This window comes from Aptenodytes forsteri, unplaced genomic scaffold (genome assembly GCF_000699145.1).
Source record: "Aptenodytes forsteri isolate BGI_AS27 unplaced genomic scaffold, ASM69914v1 Scaffold96, whole genome shotgun sequence".
Classification (NCBI taxonomy): Eukaryota; Metazoa; Chordata; class Aves; order Sphenisciformes; family Spheniscidae; genus Aptenodytes; species Aptenodytes forsteri.
In genome coordinates, this window is record NW_008795029.1 from 678,316 (window position 1) to 692,527 (window position 14,212).

Below are 14,212 nucleotides of genomic sequence, written 5' to 3' on the forward strand. Positions count from 1 at the left end.
CAAAAAAGCAAAGCAAAGTAATTTGTAGCCACATATAAAACAACGCTTTCAATTTTGATGTTGTGCTGTCTATTGCTATTTAATTTTCAAAATCTGGGCAATAATTTAATACAGAAAATTGCTATCATGGTTGGTGAGATTTTGCAAATAAATGCCACAATGTAGTAATAAAATGTCGCTATTGTAGAGGATACAGAGCCTTGTTCCGTTATACTTGCCCTGTAGGCAAGATATCAATTATGTAAAACCTCCAGCTCTTTTCATGTAGTATGTGCATCTTCTAATAATACAAGGCCAAGATTATCAAGTGGAGTTCATCAAAAAAATTGGGATGACATGTTCTCCTGTCAACAAATGCATCTCCAGCAAATCAAGATATTTCTTGGAAATATCACAGTTTTGATAAAGAATGTTATTTGATGTAGGCAATAGGCTGTCTGCTAAGGCTTTTACCTGGACTTTTAGAAACTAGGGCCAGGTTCCTGTTTCGCCTGATTTGTAATAATGCATTAAGTCAGTTTGTTTAGAACTTTTCCTTATGCAGATGTTTATATATTCCTTGAGATAAAGTAAGGGAAACTAATTTGATAAAATAACAGTCATGACACTAAACTGGGATGTAAGCAATTCATCCTCAATTCTATTCATTGAATCAGACAGAGAAGGGATAAGCTGTTCCATCCGTGTTAAGTAGCTCTTAATAATTATGAAATATAATGCAATATTTTAGTTGTTGTGCAATATTACATAGCAGTTCATGTTTTGCCTTCCTATAAGGAAAGCTATAGATAAATGACAAAATAATAAAATAAGAAGGAAAACTTATTAAGTATTCTGAAATGCCAAACTACTTTTTTTCCAAAACTTATTTAAATAACATAATAATTCTGGCTTTTTAATATTAGTCTGAGGTTGTTTTCAAAATGTCTAATTCTTCTTTACAGAAATGGACTGGTTTTGTTGAAAACACATTGTGACAAGGAATGTACACCCATCTCTAATCAGGAATACTTGAGAATGAGGCTTACATCTTAAAACACAATTTAAATTGCACTCATTGCTAGAGACAGAGGTGGTGATATATCTTTATGCTTCTTGTTGTAGAAATTCCGTTGGAGGCTAATCGACCTCACGATAACCTCTCCTGCCCAACAAAGTCATTCTAGACTAGATTTATTATGCAACTCTCTATGTCTGACATTTACGCACATAGCCAGTCTTGTGACGATTAGTAGTGCATTGAACTAGTGTGCCTTAGAAATGAAGACAAGCTTCGTAGGTATGATTTCTGAAGAAGGCTCTGCTTGTCCCTGAGGATTGTTCTTCCTAGCTTGTTTTGCAGTACTCCATTTTTTTATGATTTTCCTTTTAATTTCAGGGCTGGATCATCGCCTAATTAAATGGTAGTGTTTACAATGACTGTAATAGAACTATACTAAAGTATTTCAACAGTGGATCACCTTTTTCTCCTTTACATCTATATCCTGATATGCACATAGAATTAGGCAGAGGAAACATGGAACACGGAGGAAAATGTGGAAGGAAAAGTAGATTTCAGAAACAGCAGGCTGCAATATTATTTGTATACATATAACCTCATACATTTACAAATTATGTTGGCAAAGAGAAAGGAAAACTCATCTGCTTTAAAAAGTGTCCATCTCCTTTCTCAGGAAGATGAATTATTTTTTCCTTTGCTGATTTTTCCTGTTCCAGAGAGCCATTGGCTATAGTGCAAAGTCTGTCATCCTGCTGGCAGATCATTTCGCTCCGGAGAAAGTCCCACTGCATTCACATAGGCAAACTGCAACAAATTTTTTACTGTAACCCTCTTTTTTATGTTCTCTGTCTAACGATACAGGGAAGAAAATAAAGAAAAAGCCCAGCCTCAGTGAGCCCAGCCCTTTCATATAGAGTTCTCAAATCCTTCCAAAGCAGGCAACAGGATATCCCAAAACATTAAATTTACTCCCCACAGTGAACTTAGTTTCTTCTCCAGATCAGGTTTACAATTACTTAGTCCCAAGCAAGTACAGAATAATAACACCTCTGTCCCTTTCCCATATCTCCTGTCCAAATCCTAGGTGACTGCCCTGCCCTAATCCTTCCACTGGGCCAAAATAAAAGCCTTTCCCTGAATGCAAGCAGTGGCACATGACAAATTAGATGCACTGCCAACAAGTATTCTTTTATATATACAGAGAAGAAACGTCTGTCGTCTTCATGCCCAAATCCTGACTGTTCTTTCCCCTGAGAGATGTAACCTCTTGTGCAGCCTGAGCTCACAGCCTCTACTTGATGCTGGCACAAAGAGGACTTTGGCTTAACAGGTTTCCCTTGAAGTACATTTAGTAGGAGCAGTTCTGGCTGTCGAAGAAATATGAACTGGAAGGGGTGTCTGAGTGCAACCAGGCAATATTGAAACTTCCTCTAAATGGCTATCCCTCATCTGAGCGAATAGACACCTACACCTTTAGAAACTGGACTTTAAAGAAGCTAAGTTTTTTTCCTTCTCTTACAAATTTAGTTTTTAAAGTGGCTGCTAAAACAATCTTGAACCCTGCTTTTTTATTTATGTTCAATATAATAGGTTGGTGGGTAGAATTTTGATTCTGTTGTATACATGGTCTGCTTGTGTATTTCATACCATGTTTTTGAAATACAGCCTGCTTTCATCCTGGAACAGAATTACTTTTGTCAGAAACAACAGATATATTATTCACTTGCTTGAATTCTTATTATCTGCAATATCTTTTTTTCCCAGTGACCAGGTATTTGAAATTGGAGTACTGGATATTTTTGGATTTGAAGAATTTCAAAAGAATACTTTCGAACAGGTAAGTGGCTATGTTTTGCTGAATTTACTGTAACTGTTAATGTTAATTCTTCTATTAAGGTTTTGGGGTTTAGCCAAAACAAGTGTTTTGATCAGAATATAAACATACATGGAGGAGAAAATTTGCTCTTAAAATATTTTTTTCCCATTCTGCCTATATAGGTGTTAGGTAAAACCTGGGCTTTGTACAGTTATTCATCATTTTACAAGAATCCAGTAAACATCTACCATAATGATTTGGAAGAAGGGTAGTATCAGCACTGCAAGACAATCTGAGGAAAATACTTAGTGTTGTCTGTTTTCATGGATGTGGAAGTGATACTTCAACTAGGTCAGTGAGTAGGAGGACAATATACTGGATTGGAAGAAAGATCAAAAGGTCTTCAGATGCCTTGGAGAAAAAATAGAATGAAAATGCTACATTATGCTAAGTGCCATTACCGGCAGATTCACCTCTGTGTGACTTTACAACATGTGACTTTTCAAAAATTGAATTACATCCATGGAAAATAAATTAAACTTTAGCTCATTGAATGCTTAAAAATCCATTTAAATAGCAAACATTTTTTGAAAATTATGGAACTGTTTGCCCACCATTAGTCTCTGAACATTGGCCCCACAATTTGCCCCACATTAATCTCTGAACACCAAAGCTCTTGTGAATTACGTATTTCAGAAAGCATTAGCAACTCTACACAACACGCTGAAAGAGTTGTCTAAGTTATTGTTCGGTTGTTCATTCATTCTGTAATGCAGCAGAAGAAAATCAAAGCATAGAATAGAAAATCAAAGCATAGAAAAGAATAGAGATGGCATCAGCAACAACAAAGGACCTGTTATTGTTTGAAATCAGAATTTGCCCCTTCATCCCAGTCAATCCATTGTTTTATGGCTCAACTTTCTCTTTCTAGTGAAATAGAAGTCGTAGAGCCACATTAGTTCAGTTTGTGTAGCATGGCTACCCAATTTCCAAATGTTTGAAAGCACAAACAGGGTGAGCTTACCTCTACCTTCAAAAGAGTGTGTAAGAATGCAATAAAACATATTCCAGTTCCCCTCTCACAAAACTCTTTTTGCTGTTACAGTTCTACCTTGCTTGAAAGTTTGCTGGATTAAGGACTATTGAAGTGTGCCAATATTCACAGTCATTTACTCAGTGTGAATGTCTATTTTGGGTGAAAATATCAAGTGAAAAACAAAAAACATTTTAACAGCCTGCATGTCTGCAAAACAAATTCCATAAACCCTACTGATTAATAAGGATGAAGTATTTTATGCATTTTAAATGCATCTCAAAAGAGAGGGGTGCATCTTGGGACTTACTGGCTATTTTCCCTTGACTCTGTTCTGCATTGTGTTTTCTCATGAAAGTCATATAAGTTCTGCAACTAACAACATGATATACCATGAATTCCAATTTTTGGGTAAGTCATTTTCTGCTTAGTGACTGCAGAGGATGTTTGAAGAAAAAATATGACACAAAGAAAATGGGTAAAAAGTAATTTATTTTATGATTTCTGCATAGCAAACATGATAATTTCAAAGTCAACTTTGCATTTTTATTTTGTTTCTTCTAAATAAATACATTTCAAGAGACCCTTACTGTCCCTCCACCTGGACTGAATGCATTTTGTTGAGTAATATTGAGTAATACTCTGAGTCATTACCTCAGAAACTGCTGAACTGCATTCCTGATAAGATAGAATAAGGGTGAGGGAATTGCAGAGTTCATTTTTATACGGACTCTATAATGTGATTAACACACCTGATTCCTGAAGTGATAGGTTGCCGTGTCAATGAAGAGAAGCAGTTTGTATCTCCGCATGGCACAATGTAATCATGCAGACATACCCAAAACAGCCTGCGCTCAAAAGCTTGAGCTGTCTAGCAGTCTAGCCTAGTTCAGTATTCTGCCTGGGCTCGTTAACCCTGATGATAAACGGGCTTGTTAGCCCAGATAGGGTCCTCACGCAAAACATTGCATCATGTCTGCAAACATGCCCAGTGTCAAGGCCTGTGGCTGCAGAACATTAACATTCAATGTTACAGCCAAACAGTGGAGGAGCCATAAAAATTACTTTGTCATCACATTTAGATTAACATATACTAAAATGGCATTGCAAAAGTAATTTGGGGAAAATGAACCTTTTGTTTCAAATTAGTGTAAGACAAGGCATTCTTTGTGATACCTGTTTGCCTGCTTTCTTGGAAAAAAAAAAAAGCAACTGTTTTCACGAAAATTAAAACCTCCTGATTGCCCAAATCTGGGGACATTCCAAGCAGCTGCGTGAATCTTTCTGGTGCTTCAAATCAGGTCAGCTGATAGACAATTTAATATCATAATTAAGAGAGCAATATGATAGTAAATCACGTGTCAATTTAAGCAATTCATTTTAATAGACTGTGTTTGAAGACGGTTCAGGAAGAGAGAGATGGATAAACCAGGTAGAATAACTGGTTCACTCCAGTGAGTGTGTTGGAATGACAAGGCATTAGAGAATTGAAATGTCAAAGGCAAACAAAGAATTGGTCTAGGAATGGTTCATGAACAATGCATAGGACAATAGATGTCAAAGAACTAGAAAAGTAAGGTTAATTATGTCTACACCGAGAATCTGGTAACTTCTGCAGGCAAGATGTTGTGACTGACAGCTTGCAAGGAGAAAAGTTTTATAGACGATTACAAAGAAGAAGGCATTAGAAGTTAAAAACAGTATTAAGTGTTCAGTTTTCCTTGTACTTGGTGAGCATCGGTAAGCCTTCATTTTATAGAACGTGTGATACATTATATTTATAATAGCAAAAATAGGACATGTAATTCTAAAATAACAGTAAATAAATGTATGGAATAAGCGATAGTGAGTGGACTTGTGATTTTTGGTATGAAATTTAAAAGCCGGAAGACGGGGGAAGCCACAGTCTGAGGGAGTCATTGCTCAATACAGACTGAAAGCTTCTGAATTACCAGGACTCAGTGAGTTACTGCTCATTAGCTGAGCTATGGTAAAAGACAACAGTACACTTTTAGCTCACCCCAATTACAATTTACAGTCACTTCCTAGCAGTGATCATTAGCTTGAGAACAGCATTTTCCTAGAGCAGCTGCATACCTGCTGTGCCAGAACAGCTTTGTATACAGCCACACTGGAACATGGTCAGAAGTGAGCACAGATTTGTCTGTCCTGTTCTATACAGAAATGGCCTTCATTTTGTTATCATTTCAGGAAATATGAGTGCTCTACCAAAAACAGCAATAGCAGTTTTCGATGTTAGTTTTCAATGTTTTCTTAGGTTTCTTTGTTTGAGAGGGGCTATATTTATTTAAAGCTAGGTTAGATCTTATTCGTGGTTCCTTCACAGCACAACTCCAAATAGTGCAGTCAAGGAATGCTGATATTTCTTTAAACCTTTATGCTGCTATCTTCTTTATACCTTTATGCTAGTATATTCTTTGACCGCAAAAGCATGCAACACAAACTGAAAGAACTCACAGCAAATGAACATAACAAGCAGTAAGCAGGAGGGAAGGCTGATAAAGTTGCCTATATCATTTTCCCCTAATTGTTTCTAAGAAAACTGTATTATAGCAGAAGAACCAGGCCTTAGAGTAGCAAAAGCAGCTTTTCTTCCCCCTGCAGAAAATCAGGTCTTTCTACAGAAATGGAAGTCTGTAGTTGTGGAAGCATCATAAAGAGCAATAATGCAGTTAAATAAAATGGACTCTAGTAGTCTTTTCTCTCTGATGTCTAATTCAAGTGGTAAGCTGAAAAAATATTTAGCTCTTGCTAAATAATGTGTTTAGCTCTTGCATGGTGTTTTGCCTCTGTAGACCTCTTAAGTTTTGCAGAAGAAAGTATATATATCTCCTCCTTTTTATAGGAAATATAAGTGGTTTATCGGAATTAGGACCGCAGATCACGGAAACAGTCAAGTGTCTCTTGACTCCCATTCAACTCTATACCCATTAAAGTATGGGCGGCATTATCTGCGTGATGCAGTAGGGCGCTGGGAGAGGGACGGCTCCCGTGGCAGCTCTGTGCAGCACATCTCTCGCGATAGGAGCCAGCTGGCTCCAAGAGCACAGAGCATTGCCTGCCCCTCTCAGGACTTGACTTCAGAGTCACTACGGTGAAGCAGAAGAGCTCGTACAACCCAGCTGTGTTCACAGGAATTTTCACCTACGTTTATTATTAGGTGTGGTAGGTTTTAACTTCTTAGCGTGTTATTTCTTTAGTTAACCCTGCTGAGACTTCATTTAATTTTGTCATGTGACCTTTCCTAGCCAAAACAGCCGTAACAGAATATTTTTTTATTAAATTGCATTGCCTCAGCCATGAGACCATTTCTAGCTATCCAAATGTAAGCTCATGTTGCCTATTTTGTAGACAGACGGATACGAATAGATAAGTTACATGACAACTTTTCTACAGTCATTGCAGTCTCAGTGATAGCAGACGGGAGGTCACGCACTCAAGTTTTTGCATTCGGACAGTCTGAAGGAACATTCCAATATTTTATTTTATGCAGAAGAAATCAGCCTTCTTTGGTTTTGCCTGTCCAGAGCATAGATGGATGGTCCTGCTTGCCTCTGTATTAGCCTGTGGAATAGGCGGCTGCTGGTGCACACTGAGCTCTGCTGCTACGTAGGGACTTGAATGCAGAACCTCCCACTGCAGCTCCCAGTGCTGGGGCATTCCTTATTCCCCAAAGGATGAGGGACAGTGCTTTACTGTCTTAATTCAGCCTTTAACAAGGAAAAATGACGTGATATTTTTAAGTCAGAGTTTTGCTCGCCTCCATGCACAGGAAGGTTTTAACATCCTTGTTGGGGAGCAGCGAGAGCCAGCTGATCCCTGGCATCAGGGAGCCAGGCACCAGGAGGACCCCAAGGCCGGCCATGCCCTCCCTGATGGGCACCATCCCGCGGGGCCGGAGCATGGTGGGCAGAGCCAGGGCCGGTAACGGCGCCCATCGGCTGCCCTGACACGGCAAGCAGCGAGCCGGGGCTGGGGTCCTGTCAGGAGCAGCTGGAGACGGGGCTGGAAACTGGCACTGCCATGGTGTCGCCTGGGACTGGGCCCATGGGCAGGGTGTGGGTGGGGGCCCCAGGGAAAGCCGAGCGGGGCTGTAAAAGCCTATTCCTGCCCTCAGGGGCCTGGCGATCCTGCGTTTTAATTTGTTCCTCGACCCAGTTCCGGTGGATCTTACGCTCTGCATGGCTTTTGTCGTGGTATACCCCTGTTCCCTCTCAGTCTCTTTGGTCTTTTTTCCAGTCTGCACACGTTTTTTTCCATTTGGGCAGGACACTAATGTCTATCCAGTGTTCCAGTCAGCCACTGGAAAACCAGTGTTACTCAGTCTTAAAGTTAGCTTATCAGGTAGCTGACATTAAAATGTTTTTTTTGCTTTGTTCTTTTACGGTAGACACTTTGTGGTGAAAAATAAAATAATTTATCTAAAATTGAGATTTCCAGCTAGATTCAGTTTGTGATTGATTGGTGAAATGCTGCACAAGGACATTGATTAACCGATATCTTACTTTTCCGCAGCAGCATGCTTTTTTATCCTACAGTACTTAGTTGCTGGCCAGCAATATGAGCAAAAAAATAACTTGGAACTATTTCAGTACCTTTAATTCCAAATTCTTTCAAGGGAAGACTGTTGTTACCATGTTTGTTTGCTTGTTTGTTTAATACTTTTATATGTACAAAACCAGGTGGGGGACTATTCCACTTTGTGTTGAAATTGTGTCCCTTTTGGAGGGGCTTTTCAGACCTTCCTTTGTGGAACGCTTTTCAGGTGACAGCTACCCATAATAAAATTTTAATATAGCACTGGGTTCTGTTTTACTTTATTTGAGGAACACAGATCAGCTAATGGCAACTGACCCCAGAGACAACGTGAATTCCCAGTGAAATAAAGTTCTTCTGGCAGAGAGGCAGAAGGACTATGTTTGAATTTGTGGTGGAGCTGCATGGAAAACACGAAATCTGTATTAGATTCTATTGCCCCTAAAAGGCAAAGGAGGAAATATAATGGGTTCTGCTTTTGTTATACCTTCATTAAAAATAATCTGATTGGTACTCTACTTAAAAAAAAGGATGTGGAAATGTCTGGGTAGCAGATACAAGGGGGAACAGTGATCAAGGTACTTCTGAGAAATAAGTGATTATCAGCCTTAGGTTTAAAAATTTTTTCTGAGTCCAACCTCAGTAAATAGAAGATGATTCTGCCTTAGAATTACATTTTTGAGAAATGCTAGAGCACAACCTTGCAAATTGAACTCGGCATTGTAGCGTCATCGTCTTGGCCAATAACATACGGCTTGATAGATGCGTTGATATGATAGCTATGAGCTTTACTCCATGCTTTGAATGCGCATCCCTTGAGAGAGCTAATCCTTCTGCATGACCGAAGGATGTAAATGAGCTTTCCAAAGGGTGTTCACATCCATCGTTCCCTCACTGATTGACAGTCACCAAGTTTTCTTTTCACAAATTCCCTTTTTTTTGGCTACGCCTTTTCAAATAGCTATTTATATAAGGTGAAGAGCAGGAAAATGTCATTACTCACAGGTGCTTTTCTGTCTTCGGAGTACAGTACAATTTTGGTCTTCTACCTAAATATGAATTTGGAGTATACTTAATAGTACTAACTGGTCAAATATGGTAAAAAAAGAGAGATCAAGCTAACACTGTCTAATGTGATGAATACTTACTGCTTTTACCAAATGCCACTGTATTATTCTCCAAATTCTACAATTTGGATGATACTTCAAGTTTTTTGTTTAAATACTTGAACAAGAATTTTTTTTTCTTCTAATAATATTCTAGAAGTACTTTTTAATGAAGACTTGGACACATAGATGGTGATTTGTTTTCACTGAGACATAGTAATGAGTTAGGATTAGAAAGGAAGACAGATAGAAAGGAGGATTTCTTTCAGAAGAGACATACAATGGAGCCAATAAAAGGCATGTGAAGAACAGTTTAACAATGTTTAATGACAAAAAGTACCATAGGTAGTGTTGAATAATGCTGCAAGGTAAACCAAATATACAATGCTTAAAGTTATTCCCATTACATTTGTTTTAGGTAAAAATTTCTTGTGTTTTCTTTTACTACTACTACATTTCCATATAATTTTCATGGGTTTAATTAAATATGTGTTTAAAAAATGTAGTTTTCGGAACTTTTCATATCTTTGGACAGAAAATATGTCATTGTTTTATATAATACTTCATATGACATGGAGCAAAAGAAGTTGGATTAGCAAAGCTAGTTTAGTTCATTTTCATCTGATTTCTACATTTCAGCTGTTTTAATTATTATGTCAACCTGTGTCAAGCTTTTAATTTGAAACATTCATTTTATTACCGCTTCCCAGCAGGTTGTATAAAACACTGCAATGGAGAAAGATACGATCAGAATGTCTTGCTTTTCAGCAGTCCCTGGCTGGTCTCCTGGTTCTCATTCTGCAGGGCTGTTACTCACAGCCACTGCTAGGAGAGCAGCTCTGGAGCAGCCTGCGGTTCGGATAAGCGCTTGAGCTTGCTTTCTGGTCTGGTTTGCAGAACCTTGCTGTCGTTATGGCAAGTCTGCCAGTCTGAATGACGGTATCGCTGGTATTACTAAAAAGGACACCAGTGTATGCCATAATATACTAATCAGCAGAATTTATAAATGTGTTTTTTTTTTTCTTTACCAGCCCAGCATCTTATGTATGAATATTTCAACAAAATAGTATGCCTTTTACTTTTGGCAGTTAAAATCAATGCTATTTTTCAGATCTTTTTAAGATATGACTAAGACAGTCTTTCCCTTCAGCTTGAATTGTGTGGTTTAATAATTCTACTGCGCAGTCAGGTCCTCAAGTACATTTATTGGTTTTATATATTTTAGGAGACTGGCACATGATAAAAAGTAAACTTGAGTTTATAGTGATTTTGTCAACTTTTCTTAGGGTAAAATATTCCTGTGTAAAGTTAAACGACATGATTCTCCAAACAACTCATTTGCAACTAAAGATATACACAGCATGCATAATTTTAAGGCTTTACATATCCTGTGAAGTATAAGCTTGTAATATTATGTCTGCCTTCTAAAATAATGTTAAGAAGCTTCTGAAAAGATTTGGTAAGTAGAATTAGAATTTGAAAAGTGATCAGTAAAGTATATTTTGCCTGCCACAAAGTTTAAAAAGCTGTCTTTTTCCATAAAATAAGTAGATAGTGTAAGTCAGTTGTATACTTTCTTTGTTAATAAAATGAGATAACAATCTGAATCTTTAGAAATCCCACTTTTAAAAAATAGTGGGTTTACTCAAGGCTGTCTTTTGTCTGCACTATCATGCATTGGTAAAGACAGTTAATAACAGACATTTTGTTATAAAATAGGGCTTTTGTTTTATTCTTACTGTTATTCACACTAGTCTATTTCACTGTATAACAAGTGCAAGTTGATTATACTAGCATGAGGTGTTAATGGAAAATTCAGGCTATTACACATTACTTGAGTTCTTTTCCCTCATCTGAACGTACTTTTAGGATTGATCTAAACATTTCATATTTTTTAATATGACTTGCTGGTGGAATTGCTTTTACACACTTTATTCATGGAAGATATAGTTTATGGCCAAAATAAATATCCGACTAGTTTAGTCTGAAAAGAGACTGCGTGCAAGCATTCATAGAATCATAGAATCATAGAATTGTTTAGGTTGGAAAAGACCTTTAAGATCATCAAGTCCAACCGTTAACCTAGCACTGCCAAGTCCACCACTAAACCATGTCCCTAAGTGTCACGTCTACACGACTTTTAAATACCTCCAGGGATGGTGACTCAACCACTTCCCTGGGCAGCCTGTTCCAGTGCTTGACAACCCTTTAGGGGAAGAAATTTTTCCTAATATCCGATCTAAACCTCCCCTGGTGCAACTTGAGGCCGTTTCCTCTCATCCTATCACTTATTACTTGGGAGAAGAGACTGACCCCCACCTCGCTACAACCTCCTTTCAGGTAGGTGTAGAGAGCAATAAGTTCTCCCCTGAGCCTCCTCTTCTCCAGGCTAAACAACCTGCATTCCTTGCATCGTTCCTCATATAAAGGGTCCTTCCACCCTTTTAGGGGTTTCTGGTTTCTTAATTTCTTAGTGTTAGTTAGTATAGCATTGGAGGAGATTTTAGAATTTTCCACTAAAATCTCCACTTTAATATAAATAAAACAGTTAAAACATTTATTCCACAAAGTTAGTAAATATTTACTTTTTTGCAGATTGTGAACTTTGAATAAAATACAAAAAGTCCCCATTATAAGGCAATCAAAGAAAATATTTGAGGGGCTTTTATATTATTTATCTCTCCAAACTTTGAACTTTTCTACTGAAGACCGTTTTCTCGCCAGCCTTCCCTTAGAATATCAATAAAATGGAGAGAAGCATCTAGTAAAATGTCCCTAGGTGTTTTATAACATATATTTGGGCAAAACACGAGTTCGTCAGAGAGTGCTTTAGACTTCAGTGATATTATATGTGGAAGCAGAGTTTGAATGTCTTTGTTAACGCTGAACTAACTATAGAGTCAGGATCCTAACCAAGTGTGTAGTTATTTTTTCTAAAAGCACATTACATCTGTGTAGCCTTTCTGAATATAAACTGCAGAAGAATATTAAGCGCACCAATTTATACATAGAGTTACCCCCCTTCAATCAATAGAATTAGTGTAAATTTGCACTATATTTGATAATGCTGGTATTTGATAATTCTTGTGTGGAATTCACAATGAACTGTGCAGGCAGAAAACTGTTTATTCCCAATTTAATACTAATAGCTGTTAAAATGTAAATTTCCCTAGGGTCTTGCTAATCTGTGGTCTACTGAGAGATAACATATTGTGGATTGACATTTCATCAAATTCAATACTAGACGTGCAGTAAAACCTACACCAATGAATTATCCAGTAAACTTCTGATACTCATTTTTTTCTTCATTTTACGATAGCTGTGTGTCAACATGACCAATGAGAAGATACACCAGTACATCAATGAAGTGCTTTTCCTACAAGAGCAAGCAGAATGTGTACAAGAGGGAGTTGCCATGGAAACGGTGTATTCTCCTGGTAACCATACTGCAGCCTTGGATTTTTTCTTTCAGGTAGTTTTCAGATCCTTTTTACACCATGTATACTTATACGCCCCCTCTGCATGTTAGACTAATACAAACTTTTGCCTGCATTTTCGGATTTATGAATCTGTAGAGAAGGTCATGTGTCCAAAGAGACCATAGAGAGGGCTGTCATAACTGCCCTCATAGCTCGAGACCTAACAGAGCTCTCTAACAGTCCAGGGTTGAAGAAGAGGTAACAGAAGCTCCGTGCCTGTACTGATTCACGCGCAGCATCTGTGTATCATGCCATGTCATTAATGCAGCTGTAGGACTGACAAGTCTCTGTTGTAAGCCTGACAGTTTCTTTTGTGCCTGAAGCTAGTTTCTGGAGTATAACTTCTAAGAAGGACGTAGCCCAGTTTCCTAAAAGATCATCAGTATTTACCATTTTTGGCAACTGAAATATTATTCCCTACGGTTCTTGCAGAATTATCTGACGTGCATAGCCTTGGGCACTTACCAGTATATGTTAACCATTTTTTCCTTTTCTTTGAGGTGATGTATGTTTCCGTTTACTAAATTACAAGCTGTGTTACTCTACAAGGAACAACTGAAATTCTATTGCTCCTGTATAAAATGAGAAAAATCTATTTTTCATTTCAGAAACCGTCAGGCTTTTTGTCAATGCTGGATGAAGAAAGCCAATCTATTTGGTCAGTGGAACAGAGTCTTTCTAAACGCATTCAGTCTTACCTGGATACATCAGACACAAATACAGTATATTCCTCCACAAAAGATGGAAATGGTAACCTTGCCCCAAAGGATCAGGGCTCCACCTTCACTGTTATGCATTATGCTGGGAGGGTAAGTTGTTTGAATGATTGGTTACACACAATTAATGAAAAAGAGTAAACAAAACAAAATTCTGCATCGCTTCTCCAACTCCTGGCTATAAATAACAATTCACTTTCTAATGATGAATTTTCAGATGACAGCTTAGAATCTCAATATATACAATATCCAGTGTATAAAATTTGTGGTTTGTATCATATTGTGCAGGGTTCAGGCTACCTAATTCTGTCTCCTAAATTGTATCTTCATTGTAAGCATTTTATGGAGAAGGGGGTGATTCAGATACCTCAGCATAAACGTTTAATGCCATTTTAGTTGGCTGTCACTTTGCTTTCAGATGTTACTCCAGAACAGTATAGGTTCCCTGTAGATCCTGTGCCATATATGTAGATACCTTGGATACCAGCATGCATCTGGTAAAAAA

At 37.8% G+C, this 14,212-nt stretch overlaps 1 protein-coding gene across 1 annotated transcript in view; it reads left to right on the plus strand.

The window, feature by feature from the left end:
* MYO16 (myosin XVI) overlaps window positions 1-14,212 on the plus strand; it is a 322,187-nt gene that overhangs the window by 204,114 nt on the left and 103,861 nt on the right. Inside the window, exons 21-23 of the mRNA XM_009276139.1 lie at window positions 2,765-2,837; window positions 12,832-12,984; window positions 13,600-13,800. Of these exons, the coding sequence (XP_009274414.1) occupies window positions 2,765-2,837; window positions 12,832-12,984; window positions 13,600-13,800 (427 nt within the window). The remainder of the gene's footprint in view (window positions 1-2,764; window positions 2,838-12,831; window positions 12,985-13,599; window positions 13,801-14,212) is intronic.